Source organism: Pristiophorus japonicus, chromosome 20 (genome assembly GCF_044704955.1).
Source record: "Pristiophorus japonicus isolate sPriJap1 chromosome 20, sPriJap1.hap1, whole genome shotgun sequence".
Classification (NCBI taxonomy): domain Eukaryota; kingdom Metazoa; phylum Chordata; class Chondrichthyes; family Pristiophoridae; genus Pristiophorus; species Pristiophorus japonicus.
In genome coordinates, this window is record NC_091996.1 from 40,995,442 (window position 1) to 41,018,015 (window position 22,574).

The window sequence follows — 22,574 nt, forward strand, 5'->3', positions numbered from 1 at the left end:
GGTAGCAGGCCAGGTAGATAAGGTAGTTAAGAAGGCATACGGAATGCTTGCCTTTATTAGTCGAAGCATGGAATACAAGAGCAGGGAGGTTATGCTTGAACTGTATAAAGCACTGGTTAGGCCGCAGCTGGAGTACTGTGTGTAGTTCTGGTCACCACAAGATGTGATTGCACTGGAAAGGGTGCAGAGAGCATTTACAAGAATGTTGCCTGGACTGGAGAATTTTGGCTATGAGGAAAGATTGGAGATGCTGGATCTGTTTTCTTTGGAACAGAGGAGGCTAAGGAGAGACCTGATTGAGGTGTATGAAATTATATGGGACCTGGATAGAATGGATAGGAAGGACCTGTTTCCCATGGCAGAGGGGTCAACAACCAGGCGGCATAGATTTAAAGTAATTGTGGGAAGGTTTAGAGGAGATATGAAGTGAAATTTCTTTACCCAGAGGATGGTGGGGATCTGGAACTCACTGCCTGAAAGGGTGGTAGAAGCAGAAACCCTCACCACATTTAAAAGATATTTGGATGTGCACTTAAAGTGCCATAAACTGCAGGACTACAGATCAGGAGCTGGAAAGTGGGATTAGGCTGGATAGCTCTTGGTTGGCCAGCGCGGACACGATGGGTCGAAAATGCTGTAAATTTCTGTGATTCTATGACTAGCAGCTACAGAAGGCTTCTCACCATATGTATCAATGACTTGGCTGAAGGAACAGAGAGCCCTGTATCCAAGTTTGCTGACCATACCAAGTTAGGAGTCACAGGAAGCTGTGTAGCTGGGAGCAGGAAGTTATGGAGGGTCGCCACCGCATTGGGAGAGGGAGGACAGAGTTCAGACCTGGGAGGATTTGTTCCAAATGCTTAAAATCCGGAGAAGGAGCGAGTTCCAGGACCGTCTTGGTGCTGCGGAGAGGTCCGATAGATGGGCCTAGGTAGGTATCCGTGCAGCACCCACGATTAGGACAAGGGGGAACTTAAGCTTAAACTTAGACTTAAACAGTGGTGGGGGAAGAGATTGGGGGAAGAGAGGGTGTAGGGTGGCATTGGATGGCCATGGGTAAAGATGTTCAGCGGAGCTCCCTAGGGAGCTGCCGTCCTGGGCACCATCTTGTCCTGCCCGATGATGGTAGGAAGTTTCAAAGGGACATTGATTGATTCAGTGAGTGGGCAACACTGTGGCAGATGCAGTTCAGTGTGGGGAAAGTGTGAGGGCACTCACTCTGGACCCAAGAACGAGAGATCAGAATATTTTCTAAACAGCGAGATGCTGGGGACTGTGGGGGAGCCGAGAGATTTCGGGGTCCAAGTACAGAAATCACTAAAAGCCAGTGGACAGGAACAGAAATAATTAAAAAGGCCAATGGAATGTTGGGCTTTATCTCGAGGGCTGGAATACAAAGGGCTGGAAGTTATATAACACTTTATATAAAGCTCGGGTCAGACCCCGCCTGCAGTAACTGTGTTCGGCCCTGGGCCCCGCCCCTCAGGGAGGGTACATCGGCCTCGGAGGGGGAGCAGCGCAGATTTACCAGAATGGTACCGGGGATAAAAGGGTTACATTACGAGGACAGGTTGCACAGACTGGGCTTGTGTTCCCTCGATTGTAGAAGATTAAGGGGTGTTTAAGATAATTGAATGACCTCCTCCTGTTCCTGTGTAACAGGCTCGAGGGGCTGAATGACCACCTCCTGTACCTGTATAGCAGGCTTGAGGGGCTGAATGGCTTCCTCCTATTCCTGTGTAACAGGCTCGAGGGGCTGAATGACCACCTCCTGTTCCTGTGTAACAGGCTCGAGGGACTGCATGGCCTCCTCCTTTTCTTGTGTACAATTGGGACTGTATGTAACGGTGAGAGATTGATGAGCTGTGAGGGTGAGGCTGTTTGTTTGAGCGGGTCCCAGAGCCCTGACTCTCCTTGGGGCTCAGACCCTGAACGGAAGGATGGGCCAATAAAGGAGCAATACCTGGAAGTACGTGCTGTAATGTCCATCCGTGTTGACAATGTCCACCTCGACCCCGTCCTGGATAAGGACAGTCTTCACCTTCGTGCCACTGAGGTGGGTGTGAAGCTGTGACGCAAAGATGTGGATCCCAGACTGAGGCAGGGTCTAGAAATGGAAAAACCACCGAAACATCAACACTGACCCCTGACCTATTGTATGGTCTGGTGACACCGCATCGACCCCTGACCTACTGTACGATCTGGTGACACCGCATCGACCCCTGACCTACTGTACGGTCTGGTGACACCACATCGACCCCTGACCTACTGTATGGTCTGGTGACACCGCATTGAGCCCTGATCTACTGTACGGTCTGGTGACACCACATCGACCCCTGACCTACTGTATGGTCTGGTGACACCGCATTGAGCCCTGATCTACTGCACGGTCTGGTGATACCGCACCGGCAGTGACCGGGAGTAGGCTGAATACAACAGTTTCCTCATTGTCTGCCGCCCCCACACCCCAACCCCACCCCCGTCACTCTCCACCCACCCCGGTCAATCTCCGCCGCGCTCCCTCCCACCCCCGTCACACTCCACCCCCCCCACCCCACCGGTCACTCTCCGCACCCCTCCCCCCCCAACCCGGTCACTTTTCACCCATCCCGGTCAATCTCCGATGCCATGCCCCCCATCACTCTCCGCCCCCCACCTCACCGGTCACTCTCTGCCCCCCCCAGTCACTCTACGTCTTCCCCGGTCACTCTCCGGCCACCCCCTCACCTCAGTTATTTTCCTACCCTCCCACTGGTCACTCACCGCTACTCCCTCACCCCCACCGGTCACTCACCGCTGCCCCCTCCCCCCACACCGGTCACTCTCCGCCACCCCCCCACTGGTCAGTCTCCGCCCCTCTCCCAGTCCTCTCCGTCCCCCCACAATCATTCCGATCATTTACCTCCACCCCACCCCCGCTACTCTCCACCCACCCCGGTCACCCTCCGCCGTGCCCCCTCCCCACCCCGGTCACTCTCGGCCCCCCCCAACCCCAGTCACTCTCCGCCCCCACCGGTCACTCTCCGGCCACCCCTACACCTCAGTTATTCTCCTACCCTCCCACCAGTCACTCACCGCTACACCCACCCCACCCCCACCGGTCACACTCCAGCACCCACACCGGTCAGTCTCCGCCCCTCTCCCGGTCCTCTCCGTCCTCCCGCGATCATTCTGATCATTCACACCACCCCCGCCCCCTCCCCACTGGTCACTCTCCGCCCCCTCACTCTCCGCACCACCCCATGATCATTCTCCGGACACCCCACCGGTCAGTCTCCACCCCTCCGTGATCACTCTCCGCCCTCTCGGTCACTCTCCGCCGCCCCCCCCTCCCACAGCGGTCACTCTCCGCCCCCCCCCCCCCACCGCGGTCACTCTCCGGCCCCCCCCACTGCGGTCAATCTCCAGCCCCTTCCACTGCGGTCACTCTCCGCCCCCCCCCCACCGCGGTCACTCTCCGCCCCCTCCCCCCACTGCGGTCACTCTCCGCCCCCCCCCACCGTGGTCACTCTCCGCCCTCCCCCCACCACCGGGGTCACTCTCCGGCCCCCCACACCGCGGTCACTCTCCGGCCCCCCACACCGCGGTCACTCTCCGCACCCCCCCACTGCGGTCACTCTCCGCCCCCCCCCCCCACCACGGTCACTCTCCGCCCCCCCCCACCGCGGTCACTCTCCGCTCCCTCCCCACCGCGGTCACGCTCCGCCCCCTCCCCCCACCGCGGTCACGCTCCGCCCCCTCCCCCCACCGCGGTCACTCTCCGGCCCCCCCCACCGTGGTCACTCTCCGCCCCCCCCCCTCCGCAGTCACACTCCGGCCCCCCCCCACAGCGGTCACACTCCGGCCCCCCCCCCACCGCGGTCACTCTCCCCCCCCCCCACCGCGGTCACACTCCGCCCCCCCCCCCGCCGCGGTCACTCTCCGGCCCCCCCCCACCGTGGTCACTCTCCGCCGCCCCCCACCACCGGGGTCCCTCTCCGCCCCTCCCCACCGCGGTCACTCTTCAGCCCTCCCCACCGCGGTCAATCTCTGCCCCACTGGTCACCCTCCACCCCCGCCGGTCACTCTCCGGCCCATCGGTCACACTCTGGCCCCTCCTCCCGGTTACATTCCGCCCCTCCTCCACCGTCACTATCCGGCCCCATGGTCACTCTCCGGCCCCGCAGTCACTTCCTGCGCCCCCCCCGGTCACTCTCAACCCCCCTCCGCTCACTCTCTGTGCCTCCCCGGTCACTGTCCGCCCTCCCCCACAGTCTCTCCCATTCCCGGTTGATCAGTTCCCCCTCCCCGCCCCCCCACCCCCGCCCGCCCCCCCCTCCCCCGGTTGATCAGTTCCCCAGCCCACGCTCACCCGCTCGGTGCACTCCGCTGTACAATATCCGCGGAGCACGAAGCTTGCCTCCCGCGGTGGAATAGCCATGACGGGCGTGTACACGAGCCCCAGCTCCATGATCCCTGCGCTGAACTCCCGTAGGCTGGGAGTGTAGAACAGGCGGATCCCGGAGCGGTCCGACCGGCCTGTGGGCGGCAATGTTCGGCAGTGTTAGTGACTCAAATCCGACTGCTTCATTAAACATGGGCTCGTGCTGGGGCTGAACTGGGTTACACTGAGGCTCAACCAGGCTATACCGGGTTACAGTGGGGCCCCACAGTCCATGGATAGTCCCCCCTCCCACAGCCCAGGGACACTCTCCCCTCCCCTCCCACAGCCTATGTACACTCTCCTCTCCCCTCCCACAGCCCATGGACACTCTCCCCTTCCCTCCCACAGCCCAGGGACACTCTCCTCTCCCCTCCCACAGCCCAGGGACACTCTCCCCTCCCCTCCCACAGCCCAGGGACACTTTCCTCTCCCCTCCCACAGCCCATGGACACTCTCCCCTCCCCTTCCCTTGCACAGCCCATGTACACTCTCCTCTCCCCTCCCACAGCCCAGGGACACTTTCCCCTCCCCTCCCACAGCCCAGGGACACTCTCCTCTCCCTTCCCACAGCCCATGGACACTCTCCCCTCCCCTCCCACAGCCCATGTACACTCTCCCCTCCCCTCCCACAGCCCATGTACACTCTCCTCTCCCCTCCCACAGCCCAGGGACACTCTCCTCTCCCCTCCCACAGCCCAGGGACACTCTCCCCTCTCCTCCCACAGCCCATGTACACTCTCCCCTCCCCTCCCACAGCCCATGTACACTCTCCTCTCCCCTCCCACAGCCCAGGGACACTCTCCTCTCCCCTCCCACAGCCCAGGGACACTCTCCCCTCCCCTCCCACAGCCCATGGACACTCTCCCCTCCCCTCCCACAGCCCAGGGACACTCTCCACTCCCCTCCCACAGCCCAGGGACACTCTCCTCTCCCCTCCCACAGCCCAGGGATAGTCTCCTCTCCCCTCCCACAGCCCAGGGACACTCTCCTCTACCCTCCCACAGCCCAGGGACACTCTCCTCTCCCCTCCGACAGCCCAGGGACACTCTCCTCTCCCCTCCCACAGCCCAGGGACACTCTCCTCTCCCCTCCCACAGCCCATGGACACTCTCCCCTCCCCTCCCACAGCCCATGTACACTCTCCCCTCCCCTCCCACAGCCCATGCACACTCTCCCCTCCCCTCCCACAGCCCAGGGACACTCTCCTCTCCCCTCCCACAGCCCAGGGACACTCTCCTCTCCCCTTCCCTCGCACAGCCCATGTACACTCTCCTCTCCCCTCCCACAGCCCAGGGATACTCTCCTCTCCCCTCCCACAGCCCATGTACACTCTCCCCTCCCCTCCCACAGCCCATGTACACTCTCCCCTCCCCTCCCACAGCCCAGGGACACTCTCCCCTCCCCTCCCACAGCCCAGGGACACTCTCCTCTCCCCTCCCACAGCCCAGGGACACTCTCCCCTCCCCTCGCACAGCCCATGGACACTTTCCCCTCCCCTCCCACAGCCCAGGGACACTCTCCTCTCCCTTCCCACAGCCCATGGACACTCTCCCCTCCCCTCCCACAGCCCATGTACACTCTCCCCTCCCCTCCCACAGCCCATGTACACTCTCCTCTCCCCTCCCACAGCCCAGGGACACTCTCCTCTCCCCTCCCACAGCCCAGGGACACTCTCCCCTCTCCTCCCACAGCCCATGTACACTCTCCCCTCCCCTCCCACAGCCCAGGGACACTCTCCACTCCCCTCCCACAGCCCAGGGACACTCTCCTCTCCCCTCCCACAGCCCAGGGACACTCTCCTCTCCCCTCCCACAGCCCAGGGACACTCTCCTCTCCCCTCCCACAGCCCAGGGACACTCTCCTCTCCCCTCCCACAGCCCAGGGACACTCTCCTCTCCCCTCCCACAGCCCAGGGACACTCTCCTCTCCCCTCCCACAGCCCAGGGATACTCTCCTCTCCCCTCCCACAGCCCAGGGACACTCTCCTCTCCCCTCCGACAGCCCAGGGACACTCTCCTCTCCCCTCCCACAGCCCAGGGACACTCTCCTCTCCCTCCCACAGCCCATGGACACTCTCCCCTCCCCTCCCACAGCCCATGTACACTCTCCCCTCCCCTCCCACAGCCCATGCACACTCTCCCCTCCCCTCCCACAGCCCAGGGACACTCTCCTCTCCCCTCCCACAGCCCAGGGACACTCTCCTCTCCCCTTCCCTCGCACAGCCCATGTACACTCTCCTCTCCCCTCCCACAGCCCAGGGATACTCTCCTCTCCCCTCCCACAGCCCATGTACACTCTCCCCTCCCCTCCCACAGCCCATGTACACTCTCCTCTCCCCTCCCACAGCCCATGTACACTCTCCCCTCCCCTCCCACAGCCCATGTACACTCTCCCCTCCCCTCCCACAGCCCATGTACACTCTCCTTTCCCCTCCCACAGCCCATGTACACTCTCCCCTCCCCTCCCACAGCCCAGGGACACTCTCCCCTCCCCTCCCACAGCCCAGGGACACTCTCCTCTCCCCTTCCCTCGCACAGCCCATGTACACTCTCCTCTCCCCTCCCACAGCCCAGGGATACTCTCCTCTCCCCTCCCACAGCCCAGGGACACTCTCCTCTCCCCTCCCACAGCCCAGGGATACTCTCCTCTCCCCTCCCACAGCCCAGGGACACTCTCCTCTCCCCTCCCACAGCCCAGGGACACTCTCCCCTCCCCTCGCACAGCCCATGGACACTTTCCCCTCCTCTCCCACAGCCCAGGGACACTCTCCTTTCCCCTCCCACAGCCCATGGACACTCTCCCCTCCCCTCCCACAGCCCAGGGACACTCTCCTCTCCCCTCCCACAGCCCAGGGACACTCTCCTCTCCCCTTCCCTCGCACAGCCCATGTACACTCTCCTCTCCCCTCCCACAGCCCAGGGATACTCTCCTCTCCCCTCCCACAGCCCAGGGACACTCTCCTCTCCCCTCCCACAGCCCAGGGACACTCTCCCCTCCCCTCGCACAGCCCATGGACACTTTCCCCTCCCCTCCCACAGCCCAGGGACACTCTCCTCTCCCCTCCCACAGCCCAGGGATACTCTCCCCTCCCCTCGCACAGCCCATGGACACTTTCCCCTCCCCTCCCACAGCCCACGGACACTCTCCTCTCCCCTCCCACAGCCCATGGACACTCTCCCCTCCCCTCCCACAGCCCAGGGACACTCTCCTCTCCCCTCCCACAGCCCATGGACACTCTCCCCTATTTGAGGGGCAGTACTGAGGGAGCAGCGTGTGGTGACCCAGCCCGGCAATCGGCATAGTCCTATCCTGCAAGACCATCAGCAGGCCGGGGTCATTAGAGGGAGCAACGTGTAGCAGCATATCACTGCAGGGTGCAGCGCGTACTGCTGCAGGAGGGCGTCGGCTGCGAAGAGGGCGACTGGATTTGACGTCACCCAAATCTAGGTCGCTGATTGGAACTGGGCGGGTACAGCAGGAGCGGCGAGGTTGGGCGAAGGAGCGGCAAGGGTTCGCAGATGGATGTGATTGGGGCCCAGGAGAGGCGTGAGTTCGGGGCCCAGGAGAGGTGAGGGCCCAGGGGCAGCATGGGCCAGCCCACACTGTGATATGTGAGCACACTAGGTCCATGCAGCAGAGCTGGTCTCCAGTTGTCCTGGTTAATCCTTGCCACTGGACCAAGACCTAGCTCTGTCAAGCCCACGTGGTGGCTGGTGTGCAACAGTCCCCACACGTTAAAAAAAATCCATGCACAGGCATCTTCCACTCTTCAAGATGTAGCTCGGGATCTGGAATATTAGGTCCTTCATTGAAACACCTGTGAGCGCATCCCTTTTTGGTGTGGCAGCAAGCAATCCTCGATACGAGAGACCACCTGTGACTGAGGGAGCGCTGCACTGACAGAGGTGCCGTCTTTCACATGAAAAGTTAAACCAAGGCCCCGTCTGCTCCCTCAAGTGGACGTAAAAGATCCCAAGGCATTATTTCGAGAAGAGCAGGGGAGTTATGCCTAGTGTCCTGGCCAATATTTAGATCCCTCAATAAAGGGGAGAGCAGACATTGACGAGATTTAACAATGCCTCCAGTGCGCCAGTGCAGCCTTCGGCCGCCTGAGGAAAAGAGTGTTTGAAGATCAGGCCCTCAAACCTGCCACCAAGCTCATGGTCTACAGGTCTGTAATAATACCCGCCCTCCTGTACGGCTCAGAGACATGGACCATATACACTAGATACCTTGAATCGTTGGAGAAATACCACCAACGATGTCTCCGCAAGATCCTACAAATCCCCTGGGAGGACAGACGCACCAACGTTAGCGTCCTCGACCAGGCCAACATCCCCAGCATTGAAGCACTGACTACACTTGATCAGCTCCACTGGGCAGGTCACATTGTCCGCATGCCAGACACGAGACTCCCTAAACAAGCGCTCTATTCGGAACTCCTTCACAGCAAACGAGCCAAAGGTGGGCAGAGGAAACGTTACAAGGACACCTTCAAAACCTCCCTGATAAAGTGCAACATCCCCACTGACACCTGGGAGTCCCTGGCCAAAGACCGCCCTAAGTAGAGGAAGTGCATACCGGGAGGGCGCTGAGCACCTTGAGCCTCATCGTCGAGAGCATGCAGAAATCAAACGCAGGCAGCTGAAGGAGCGTGCGGCAAACCTGTCCCACCCACCCTTTCCCTCAACGACTATTTATCCCACCTGTGACAGGGACTGTGCCTTTCGTATTGGACTGTTCAGCCACCTAAGGACTCATTTTTAGAGTGGAAGCAAATCTTACTCGATTCCGATGCCTATGATGATGTTGATGATGATGATGTTTGTGGGATCAGCCAGCGCAGCCTTCGGTCGCCTGAGGAAGAGAGTGTTCAAAGACCAGGCCCTCAACTCTGGCACCAAGCTTATGGTCTATCGGGCTGCAGTGATACCTGCCGTCCTATACGGCTCAGAGACGTGGACCATATACAGCGGACACACACTTACATACACACTCCCATCGGTGTGACAGGAGGTGGAGACAGATACACTGGTCGCAGACTCACCGGACAGTCTCAGTGGGTTATGATAATGAACTTCCAGTCGCAAATACTTTGAGGAATTGGCTCCACCAATCAGAAGTCCTACATTTTCTGGGTAATAAAATGCCTGCAATGGCAGAAAGAGCACAAATCACACACACAACCCATCGAAACACGGCCACCCAATCTGTGCTTGTACAGCAATCACCTCAGCCTGGCACACGAGTGTCACACATACCTCTCAACACTTCCTCAAACAGGAGATTCAAACACTGCAGGTGCAAATGATTTTTTTAAATTCAGGCTATCAAAAAACTAATAAATAAAAAAGATTAGAAATGGCAGTGCAGGCCAATGTGTCAGGACTGTAGTACGTGGAGTTTGTGGATAGCGACACTGTCCCGGATTCTCACATCTGCAAGAAATGGTCCTGCCTTCAGTCACTCCGGCTCAGACTCATCGAGCTGGAGTGCGAGTTGGAGACACTCCGAAACATAAAAGAGGAGGAGGGATTTCTGAACAGTTTTATCCAGAACACAGTCACACCCCAGATGAAAGCACAGGTTCAGGAAAGGGAGGGCGTGACTGTTAGGGAGCCGGGAGCAGGGATTTAGGAGAGGTTGAGAAAGAGGTCTCACAGACATTAGTCCACGTTACCTGTACTCGTTACCTGTAAGGACGAGGAGACAGGCTGCAGGGAGGACAGTCACAATGCAGACCAAGACACTGTGGCACAGAATACTGTCCGGGGGGGAGGTGAGGAGGGATGGAGAGCAGGATATAAATGTGCTAGTGATAGGGGATTCTATAATTGGGCGATAGATAGGATCCTTTGCAGCCATGAACGAGAATCCCGAAGGACGAGTAACTGACTCTATGCTGGGGTAAGGGATATCTTGAGGCGGCTGGAGAGGAATTTGGAAAAGGAGCGGGACAATCCCATTGTCGTGGTCCATGTTGGAACAAACAACATGGGGGGGGGGGGTGCAGGGAGGAGGTCCTGCTGAGGGAGTATCAGGAGTTATGAGGTAAATTAATAAGCAGTACCTTGGGAGTAATAATCTCTGGATTATTGCCCGAGCCTCATGCAATTTGGCATAGAAACAGATCGGGGGAATTACCGCATGGCGAAAGGGGATGGTGTGGGAGAGAGGGGTCGGCATGAGGGACTGGGGTGGGGGACTGGGGTCGGCGTGGGGGACTGGTACCAGGACTGGGACAGGAAGGAGCTGTACCGATGGGACCAGTATCCTAGCGGAAAGGGTAAATAGGGAGGAGGTAAATACTTTAAACTAGTAAGGCGGGTGGGGGGAGGGGGGAGGAATCTACAAGAAATGAAACAAGCCTAAATATAAGCAAAACAGGAAAGGAGAGCATTTGATAGACTAAACTCAGGATTGAGCATTAAACATTGCAGGGTATTGTATATTTAGAAAAGAGAGCGCGGGAAAAGGGGAGGTGGAGTAGCTGTACTTATTCGGGGTAACATAATGGCAGTAGAAATAAATGACACAGCTATCAGTGTGACAAATAGAATCCATGTGGTTCGAGATAAAAGATAATAAAGGATTAATCACACTACTAGGTGTAGTCTGCCTAATAGTGGAGGGGAGGTGAAAGAAGAAATATGCAGACAAATTAGGGAAATTAGTTAAAAAAAACATAGAATAATAATCATGGGGGATTTCAACTATCATGAAATTAATTGGACAGAAGAGGTAGGTAAAGGGATAAGAGAATGGAGTTCCTACAATGTGTACAGGACTCGTTTCTAAAGCAGAAAGTAAGACGCACAACAAGGAAGGATTCACTGTTGGATCCAGAACAGATAAGAGAAGTAAATGTCGGGGAAGGAAAAACAATTTCAGGGCTCGGGGGAAAGGGCGGGGGGGGTGGGACTAGCTGAGAGTTGGCACGGGCTCGACGGGCCGAATGGCCTTCCACGCTGTAACCATTCTATGAACATCGAGGCAATAGTGATCATAACATAATACGGTTTAGAATAATAACTGAGAAGAACATAAGCATGACAAAAACCAAGGTAATAGATTGAAGACTTGGGACCATAAAATGGACAACGATATTGGCAAACAATGATGAACAGCAATGGGAAATAGTTAAAATGGTGTTCAACAGAGTCCAGGAAAAAAATATTCTGCTAAAGGACAAGAACAAATTAAACGCTAATGAGACATAAGTGAAAATTGAGGGTAAGGAAAGAGGCAAACACTAAGTACATAGGCAGCAAGGGAGTGCGTGATAAGAGAGAATATGAAGAGATTAGGAGAAAAATCAATTAGGAAGGCAAAGAGGAACTGTGAAATTAAATTATCAAACACATAAAACAAAATAGTAAAATACTCTACAGACATGTAAATAAAAAAAGGAAAGTCGGGATGGGACACTAAGGGATGGACAGAATAAAATCACAGGCAGTGATAGTGAAATGGCCGAAATAGTCAGTAGTTATTTTGCTCAGTATTTACCAGGGAGATGGATCAGGTGCACGTGACATTGGAAGATGAGATTAGAAATTATATAAGTGCATTTAAACTAAAAAGAGGAGAAATATTAAATAAACTAATCAAACTCAAAGAGGATGAAAACCCTTGTACAGACAAGATTGCATCCACGCATTTAAAAGAATCTAGGGAAGCGATAGCAGAAGTACTGTTACACATTTTTAATAATTCATTTGAAAAAGGTGGAGTGCCAGAGGACTGGTGGATAGTTAACATTATACCTATATTTAAGAAAGGGGATAGAACATATCCAGGTAATTATAGACCATTCAGCTTAACATCGGTGGTAGGAAAAATAATGGAATCCCTACTAAAGGAGAAAATAGAACATCGAGAAACCAAAAATGTAATAATGTATAGTCAGCTTGGATTTCATAAGGTGAAAGTCTTGCTTGACCAACCTCATTGAATTCTTTGAAGAGAGAGTAGACAAGGGTAATGCAATAGGTGTAATATATCTAGATTTGCAAAAGGCCTTCTATAAGGTGCCACATAATAGACTAATGAATAAGGTCAGGAATACGGAGTCAGGGGAAAAGTAGCAGAATGGATAGCTAGCTGGCTTCAAGACAGAAAGCAGAGAGTAGGGGTAAAGGATAGCTAGTCAGAGTGGCAGAAGGTGGAAAGTGGGGTCCCGCAAGGATCAGTGCTGGGACCAACGATGTTCACAATATACATATCTTAACAATTTAGACTTTGGAATTAAAAACAGTTTCTAAATTTGCAGATGACACCAAATTGAGGTGGGGGGGATGGTCAATACTGAGGAGGACTGCAACAAATTACAGGAGGACATTAATAAACTTGCAGAATGGGCATATAATTGGCAAATGAATTTCAACACAGATAAATGGGAGGTATTATATTTTGGTAAGAAAAATAAGGAGGTCACTTATTATTTGGTAAACACGAATCTAAATGGGGTACAGGAGCAGATTACAAATACACAAATCCTCCCCACCCCCACACCGATTGGGACCCTCACACCTCCCCCCTCCCCATCCCACACATCGAGTGGGACCCTCACACCTCCCCCCCCATCCCACACACCGAGTGGGATCCTCACACCCACCTACACCCTCCTGTCCACCCCACACCCTGCGGGACCCTCGCTCACACTGCACCCCCCCCCACCCATCCTCCACACCGAGCGGGACGCTCACTCACCTCCCACACTGAGCGGGACCCTCACACCCCCCCCACCATCACCCCCCCTCAAGGGACCCTCGATCACACCGCCCCCACCCCCCCACCCATCCTCCACACCGAGCGGGACCCTCACTCATCCCGCCCCCACATCCCATACACCGAGCGGGACCCTCACTCACCCCCCCCCCTCCCCACCCTCCCAATCCCCCACACCCTGTGATACCCTCACATTTCCCCCCCATCCCCCACACGAACAGGACCCTCACACAACCCCCCCGCCCCAATCCCTCACACCCTGCGGGACCGTTGCTCACACTGCCCTCCCCCGCAAGCGGGACTCTCACTCACCCTCGCTCACCTGAGGCCCATCGCACACAGCGTGCGGGACATTCGTTAAATAGCCCCCCCCCCCCCCAGTGGGACCCTTGCTCACCTGAACGCCCATCCCCCACACCCTGCGGGACCCTCGCTCACCTGAGCGCCCATCGCCCATGCTGCCAGCACATGTCTGCAGTAATTCAGCCGTGCAGGCTTCATCTTGGAGTTGCAGGGCCCATTATATGGTGGGATCTGGTCGAACTGTGAGGCGCACTGGAACACCTCCATGTGGTGTATGACAGCTTCGTTCCCTTCCGTAATCACCGGCTCGTACTGCACGGGAGAGAAGGCACGAGTTAGCGATCGGAACGGAGGCCCTCACACTATATTAGCTGCCCTGTGGTAGGTGGGAGGAGCTGGGCAGGTGCCCACATCTCATTGGGTCACAAGAGGCTCCCTGGTGCAATCAATGTGAGTTTAGGGCTCTTCACATCAACCCACCAAAACAGGGAAACTGCACTCTGTTCAAGTGGGAGTTGATCACAGACACTTCACCACATACATCAGTGCCTAATATCCACTGCATTCAGGATCTGACAGAATCTCCACATATTCCAAATAGAAACTAGATGTAAAAAGCAGATTGAGAGCTTGAATTGTCCAATGGTCGTGCTCCAGGATGGGGGTCTTTGTTCCTTTTCTCTCAGGAGCTGCGATGGACGGGGACTCGGCTGCATTTGAAATGGAACTGCAGAGATCAAGGACCGAGTCTGATGTAATATCCCCAGTCCGAGAGGCTGAGATTCAAAGGTATCTCAATCAGCAGACGATCTGATTTTCAACAATCTGGGCTAAAGCCATGCCAGCAATCCCCAGAATGAAAATAATAAAAACATTTGTCTGGCTGGAATTTCTACAGCTCAGTTCCTCTGATCAATCCACCAACTCTGCCCATCCCCCCCTGCCTATCCACTCGCCCCCCCCCCCCCTTGCCCATCCTCCCCCACCCCCTGGCCACCCACCCCCTGTCCATCCCTCCTATCACCTGCCCACCCCCCTTACCCATCCCTCCCTTACACCTGCCCACCCCCACCCCTTGCCCAACCCCCCCTTGCCTATCACCCCACCACCTGCCCATCCCCCACCACCACCTGCCCATTCCCCCCCCCCCCACTCCCTGCCCATCCACCCCACCCTCTGCCCATCCACCCCTGCCCATCCACCCCCTGCCCATCCACCGACCCTCCTCTCACTCCCCATTCACACGGTACTTGCCATGACAATGTGATGTGTGGGGAGGTCGCTGGGCAGTCGGCTAATGTAACACCAGTAGGTGGTCTCCTGGTCAGGGATCGTCACGTTGGGGGCCAGTACCTCCAGCACCTTAACATCTACGGGCAGTGCGGACTTGTGAATGGTGGGCTTTAGGAGCTGCACACGCTGTATGCCTGCAGTCATTGTCCTCAGGTCTATCGATTCCAGTGATGCTGCTGGTTGCTCAAGGAATCCATACAGGAGATGAACTGTTCCATCCTAGAAGGAAGAGGACAATACTTGGATACAGACGCGCACAGTATTCTCAGCCAGCCAATCAGGTGTAAGTATGGAATGAAAGGGCCTGCCCCCAATCAGTGATGCTCAGTAAGAGACTTTCCACCTGAAGGTGTGGGTTCTCCAGCCAACTGTTCCATGGCCCCAAAGCCGAAGACATCATCCAATGGCAAGCAGCTACCCAGCGGAGACTGAAGATCGCACTCACCTTGATGACGTAGTCTCTTTTGTCACAAGTGTCGAAGTATCTCTTGAAGGTGAGGTAAAGGCCTTGGTCAGATCGGTGAGCATCAATCAGCTGGTAATCCTGCTGTGTGTCCAAGTGAATCTGTGCCTGTTGATCGGTCCAGGCGTCCTAACGACACGGGAACAGAAAGACCATCAAATAACGACACTATCACGTTTCCCAACAAGAGGATATTTTGCTGGCCCATCTATACTTTCGCAATCTGGTTGGTGAGGAGGTGTAACTGATCACTGTTAAAGTCTCTCCTCCATCGAAGGATTGCTCCCAGTTTTGTGCTGATCCTGTACCAGATTCTGAGCCCCACATGGGAATGAATATTTATCCAGCTCCTGTCCCAAACAAGTAACAGCGAAAACTGTCGTCACATCATCCAGTAATGGAGCCCAGAGCTGGGGAGCGAGTGGTGTGGGGGCGGGGGGGGTGAGGGGCGTGGGGTATAGCAAGTGATCAGGAAGACCAATGGAATCTTGGCCTTTATTGCAAAGGGGATGGAGTATAAAAGCAGGGAAGTCTTGCTATAGTTATACAGGGTATTGGTGAGGCCACACCTGGAATACTGCGTGCAGCTTTGTTTTCCATACTTAAGAAAGGATATACTTGCTTTGGAGGCAGTTCAGAGAAGGTTCACTAGGTTGATTCCAGAGATGAGGAGGTTGACTTATGAGGAAAGGTTGAGGAGGTTGGGCCTCTACTCATTGGCATTCAGATGAGAGGTGATCTTATCGAAATGTAGAAGATTATGACGGGGCTTGACAAGGTGGATGCAGAGAGGATGTTGCCATTGATAGCGGAGACTAGAACTAGGGGGCATAATCTGAGAATAAGGGGCCACCCATTTAAAACTGATGAGGAGAAATTTCTTTTCTCAAAGGGTTGTAAATCTGTGGAATTCGCTGCCTCAGAGAGCTGTGGAAGCTGAGTCATTGAATAAATTTAAGACATAGAAACATAGAAACATAGAAAATAGGTGCAGGAGTAGGCCATTCAGCCCTTCCAGCCTGCACCGCCATTCAATGAGTTCATGGCTGAACATGAAACTTCAGTACCCCCTTCCTGCTTTCTCGCCATACCCCTTGATCCCCCAAGTAGTAAGGACTTCATCTAACTCCCTTTTGAATATATTTAGTGAATTGGCCTCAACTACTTTCTGTGGTAGAGAATTCCACAGGTTCACCACTCTCTGGGTGAAGAAGTTTCTCCTCATCTCGGTCCGAAATGGCTTACCCCTTATCCTCAGACTGTGACCCCTGGTTCTGGACTTCCCCAACATTGGGAACATTCTTCCTGCATCCAACCTGTCCAAACCCGTCAGAATTTTAAACGTTTCTATGAGGTCCCCTCTCACTCTTCTGAACTCCAGTGAGTACAAGCCCAGTTGATCCAGTCTTTCTTGATAGGTCAGTCCCACCATCCCGGGAATCAGTCTGGTGAATCTTCGCTGCACTCCCTCAATAGCAAGAATGTCCTTCCTCAAGTTAGGAGACCAAAACTGTACACAATACTCCAGGTGTGGCCTCACCAAGGCCCTGTACAACTGTAGCAACACCTCCCTGCCCCTGTACTCAAATCCCCTCGCTATGAAGGCCAACATGCCATTTGCTTTCTTAACCGCCTGTTGTACCTGCATGCCAACCTTCAATGACTGATGTACCATGACACCCAGGTCTCGTTGCACCTTCCCTTTTCCTAATCTGTCACCATTCAGATAATAGTCTGTCTCTGTTTTTACCACCAAAGTGGATAACCTCACATTTATCCACATTATACTTCATCTGCCAAGCATTTGCCCACTCACCTAACCTATCCAAGTCACTCTGCAGCCTCATAGCATCCTCCTCGCAGCTCACACTGCCACCCAACTTAGTGTCATCCGCAAATTTGGAGATACTACATTTAATCCCCTCGTCTAAATCATTAATGTACAATGTAAACAGCTGGGGCCCCAGCACAGAACCTTGCGGTACCCCACTAGTCACTGCCTGCCATTCTGAAAAGTACCCATTTACTCCTACTCTTTGCTTCCTGTCTGACAACCAGTTCTCAATCCACGTCAGCACACTACCCCCAATCCCATGTGCTTTAACTTTGCACATTAATCTCCTGTGTGGGACCTTGTCGAAAGCCTTCTGAAAGTCCAAATATACCACATCAACTGGTTCTCCTTTGTCCACTCTACTGGAAACATCCTCAAAAAATTCCAGAAGATTTGTCAAGCATGATTTCCCTTTCACAAATCCATGCTGACTTGGACCTATCATGTCACCATTTTCCAAATGCGCTGCTATGACATCCTTAATAATTGATTCCATAATTTTACCCATACTGAGGTCAGGCTGACCGGTCTATAATTCCCTGCTTTCTCTCTCCCTCCTTTTTTAAAAAGTGGGGTTACATTGGCTACCCTCCACTCGATAGGAACTGATCCAGAGTCAATGGAATGTTGGAAAATGACTGTCAATGCATCCGCTATTTCCAAGGCCACCTCCTTAAGTACTCTGGGATGCAGTCCATCAGGCCCTGGGGACTTATCGGCCTTCAATCCCATCAATTTCCCCAACACAATTTCCCGACTAATAAAGAGTTCCCTCAGTTCCTCCTCCTTACTAGACTCTCTGACCCCTTTTATATCCAGAAGGTTGTTTGTGTCCTCCTTAGTGAATACTGAACCAAAGTACTTGTTCAATTGGTCTGCCATTTCTTTGTTCCCCGTTATGACTTCCTCTGATTCTGACTGCAGGGGATCTACGTTTGTCTTTACTAACCTTTTTCTCTTTACATACCTATAGAAACTTTTGCAATCCGCCTTAATGTTCCCTGCAAGCTTCTTCTCGTACTCCATTTTCCCTGCCCTAATCAAACCCTTTGTCCTCCTCTGCTGAGTTCTAAATTTCTCCCAGTCCCCAGGTTCGCTGCTATTTCTGGCCAATTTGTATGCCACTTCCTTGGCTTTAATACTATCCCTGATTTCCCACGGTTGAGCCACCTTCCCTTTTTTATTTTTGCGCCAGACAGGAATGTACAATTGTTGTAATTCATCCATGCGGTCTCTAAATGTCTGCCATTGCCCATCCACAGTCAACCCCTTAAGTATCATTCGCCAATCTATCTTAGCCAATTCACGCCTCATACCTTCAAAGTTACCCTTCTTTAAGTTCTGGACCATGGTCTCTGAATTAACTGTTTCATCCTCCATCCTAATGCAGAATTCCACCATATTATGGTCACTCTTCCCCAAGGGGCCTCGCACAATGAGATTGCTAATTAATCCTCTCTCATTACACAACACCCAGTCTAAGATGGCCTTCCCCCCTAGTTGGTTCCTCGACATATTGGTCTAGAAAACCATCCCTTATGCACTCCAGGAAATCCTCCTCCACCGTATTGCTTCCAGTTTGGCTAGCCCAATCTATGTGCATATTAAAGTCACCCATTATAACTGCTGCACCTTTATTGCATGCACTCCTAATTTCCTGTTTGATGCCCTCCCCAACTTCACTACTACTGTTTGGAGGTCTGTACACAACTCCCACTAACGTTTTTTGCCCTTTGGTGTTCTGCAGCTCTACCCATATAGATTCCACATCATTCAAGCTAATGTCTTTCCTAACTATTGCATTAATCTCCTCTTTAACCAGCAATGCTACCCCACCTCCTTTTCCTTTTATTCTAAGACAGAGATAAACAGTTTCTTAACCGATAAGGGAATAATGGGTTATGGAGAGTGGGCAGGGAAGTGGACCTGAGTCCATGATCAGATCAGCCATGATCGTATTAATGGCGGAGCAGGCTCGAGGGGTCGTATGGCCTACTCCTGCTCCTATTTCTTATGTTCTTGTGACAGTGTGTGGGGACAGTGTGTTTGTGTGTGGGGGGGTGGGGAGGGGAACAGTGTGTGGGGACAGAATGTGGGGACAGTGTGTGAGAATCTGTAACCTGTGACACTAAATCCAATTATGAAAGTTTGGAGTTGTTACAGGGACACGGAAACCAGAGGCTCTCGCGCATGAACTAGGTTTGTTCCATTGTACATAATAACATAAGAAATAGGAGCAGGGCCCTATTTCTTATGTTATTATGTACAAAGTTGTGCACGCTGGTTCGGGACCACCTCAAGCCGAAGGAGAGTATCCTCATGGCCAGGCATCGCTTTTACACTCACCATCGCTCTGGGGGTCAGGACATGGCGGATTATGTCACCGACCTGAGACGCCTCGCGGGATCGTGCGATTTTGGAGCTGTGTTGGGGCAAATGCTGCGGGACTTTTTCGTGCTGGGCATCAGCCACGAGATCATTCTTCGAAAGCTGCTGGCTGCCGAAACCCGAGACCTGAGCAGGGCCATTGCGATCGCCCAGGCATGCATGGCCACGGACGATAACACCAAACAGATATCTTCTCAACATCGAAGCTCAGCAGCAAATACTGTGCATAAAATGACGTCGCTAGCAGACCTGCATATGGCAGGGCCTATCCGTCTGCGGCTGCAAAACCTGTGATTCTCAGAGACCGTCATCGGGGGTGAACGTGAATCCATTAGCACTGTGTTGGCGCTGCGGGGGTAATCATCGGGCCCATCAATGTCGATTCAAGCACTACGTGTGCAAAGGCTGCGCAACGATGGGGCACCTCCAGTGAATGTGCAAACGTGCTGCGACACACCACGTGGCAGAGGATGATCGATCCAGCGTGGATCACGCAGCACAGGCAACTCAACCCGAGGAAGAAGTGTATAGGGTACATACCTTCACCACCAAGAGCCCTCCTATAATGCTGAAAGTCAACTCCAGTATCCATGGAGTTGGACACGGGTGCGAGGCAGTCAATAATGAGCCAGAAGGCTTTCGAGAAACTATGGGGCAATAAGGCACAAACGCCCAAACTGAGCCCGATTAATGCAAAGCTGTGAACCTACACCAAAGAGCTCATACCAATCATTGGAAGTGCGGCAGTGAAGGTATCGTATGATGGAGTTGTACATGACCTGTCATTGTGGATTGTTACAGGCAATGGGCCAACGTTATTCAGCAGAAGCTGGCTAGAAAAAATTTAAGGGAATTGGAACGACATCAAAGCACTATCTTCAGTGGATGACGCCTCGTGTGCTCAAGTGCTGAGCAAGTTTCCCTCGCTATTCGAACCAGGCATCAGCAACTTCACAGGCGCCAAGGTACAGATCCATCTAGGCCCCGATGCACGGCCTGTCCATCACAAGGCTCGGGCGATTCCGTACACGATGAGGAAGAAAGTCGAGATCGAACTGGACAGACTCCAATGCGAAGGAATCATATCGCCAGTCGAGTTCAACAAGTGGGCCAGTCCAATTGTTCCGGTGTTGAAAAGCGATGGCACGGTTAGAATCTGCGGAGATTACAAGGTAACGATTAACCGAATCTCACTACAGGACCAGTACCCGCTGCCCAAGGTAGATGACCTGTTCGCAATGTTATCAGGAGGGGGGGAAGTTTTTCACCAATTTGGACCTAACCTCCGCCTACATGACACAGGAGCTGGTTGAATCTTCGAAAAGACTGACGTGCATCAACACACACAAAGGGCTGTTTATATACCACAGGTACCCTTTCGGGATTCGCTCGGCTGCAGCCATTGTGTTTCAAGACGACATCCTGATCACTGGTCGTGACACCATCAAACATCTACACAACCTGGAAGAGGTTCTAAGTTGCCTAGACAGAGTGGGACTCAGGCTGAAACATTTCAAGTGTGTTTTCCTGGTGCCAAAAGTCAAATTTTTGGGGAGAAAGATTGCAGCAGATGGCATCAGGCCCATGGACTCAAAGACAGAGGCCATCAAGAATGCACCCAGACCACAGAATGTGATGGAGCTGCGTTCGTTCCTGGGACTCAACTATTTCAGTAAGTTTCTACCCGGGTTGAGTACGTTGTTAGAGCCTTTGCACATGTTGCTACGTAAAGGTGACGACTGGGTTTGGGGCAAATCTCAAGATACAGCCTTTGAGAAGGCCAGGAACCTGTTATATACAAATATGTTACTTGTACACTATGACCCATGTAAATTGTTATGTATGGAGCAAGAGTCAGACTGAACACTGTGAACTCAAAATAAAGTGTGACCTTAGTCTTTTATTGCAGGTCTGCAGAGTGCCTCTCCAACCTGTGAAGCCTCCTTAAATACCAAGCATGATTTCCCTTTCATAAATCCATGCTAACTTGGACCGATCCTGTCACTGCTTTCCAAATGCGCTGCTATTTCATATTTAATAATTGATTCCAACATTTTCCCCACTACTGATGTCAGGCTAACCGGTCTATGATTACCCGTTTTCTCTCTCCCTCCTTTTTTAAACAGTAGTGTTACCCTCCAGTCCATAGAAACTGATCCAGAGTCAATAGACTGTTGGAAAATGATCACCAATGCATCTACTATTTCTATGGCCACTTCCTTAAGTACTCTGGGATGCAGACTATCAGGCCCCAGGGATTTATCGGGCTTCAATCCCATCAATTTCCGAACACAATTTCTCGCTTTATAAGGATATCCTTCAGTTCCTCCTTCTCACTAGACCTTCGGCCCCCTAGTATTTCCGGAAGGTTATTTGTGTCTTCCTTCGTGAAAACAGAACCAAAGTATTTGTTTAACTGGTCCGCCATTTCTTTGTTCCCCATTATAAATTCACCTGAATCTGACTGCAAGGGATCTACGTTTGTTTTCACTAATCTTTTTCTCTTCACATATCTATAGAAGCTTTTGCAGTCAGTTTTTATGTTCCCAGCAAGCTTCCGCGTATATTCTATTTTCCCCCTCCTAATTAAACCCTTTGTCCTCCTCTGCTATATTACAAAATTCTCCCAGTCCTCAGGTTTGCTGCTTTTGCTGGCCAATTAATATGCCTCTTCCTTGGATTTAACACTATCCTTAATTTCCCTTGTTAGCCACGGTTGAGCCACCTTCCCCGTTTTATTTTTACTCCAGACATGGATGTACAATTGTTGAAGTTCATCCACGTGATCTTTAAATGTTTGCCATTGCCTATCCACTGTCAACCCTTTAAGTATCACTCGCCAGTCTATTCTAGCCAATTCACGTCTCATACCATCAAAGTTAGCTTTCCCCAAGTTCAGGACCCTAGTCTCTAAATTAACTGTATCACTCTTAATAAAAGATTCTACCATATTATGGTCACTCTTCCCCAAGGGGCCTCACACAACAAGATTGTTAATTAGTCCTTTCTCATTACACATCACCAGTCTAGGATGGCCAGCCCTCTAATTGGTTCCTCGACATATCGGTCTAGAAAACCATCCCTAATACACTCCAGGAAATCCTTCTCCAGCGCATTGCTACCAGTTTGGTTAGCCCAGT

General features: G+C 53.1%; 1 protein-coding gene across 1 annotated transcript in view; it reads right to left on the reverse strand.

Moving 5' to 3' along the window:
* Positions 1-22,574, reverse strand: part of dbh (dopamine beta-hydroxylase (dopamine beta-monooxygenase)) — a 229,314-nt gene that overhangs the window by 196,976 nt on the left and 9,764 nt on the right. Inside the window, exons 2-7 of the mRNA XM_070863249.1 lie at positions 15,195-15,341; positions 14,711-14,968; positions 13,592-13,768; positions 9,471-9,573; positions 4,352-4,518; positions 1,964-2,107 (exon numbers count right to left, since the gene is read on the reverse strand). Coding sequence (XP_070719350.1) covers positions 1,964-2,107; positions 4,352-4,518; positions 9,471-9,573; positions 13,592-13,768; positions 14,711-14,968; positions 15,195-15,341 — 996 coding nt within the window. The remainder of the gene's footprint in view (positions 1-1,963; positions 2,108-4,351; positions 4,519-9,470; positions 9,574-13,591; positions 13,769-14,710; positions 14,969-15,194; positions 15,342-22,574) is intronic.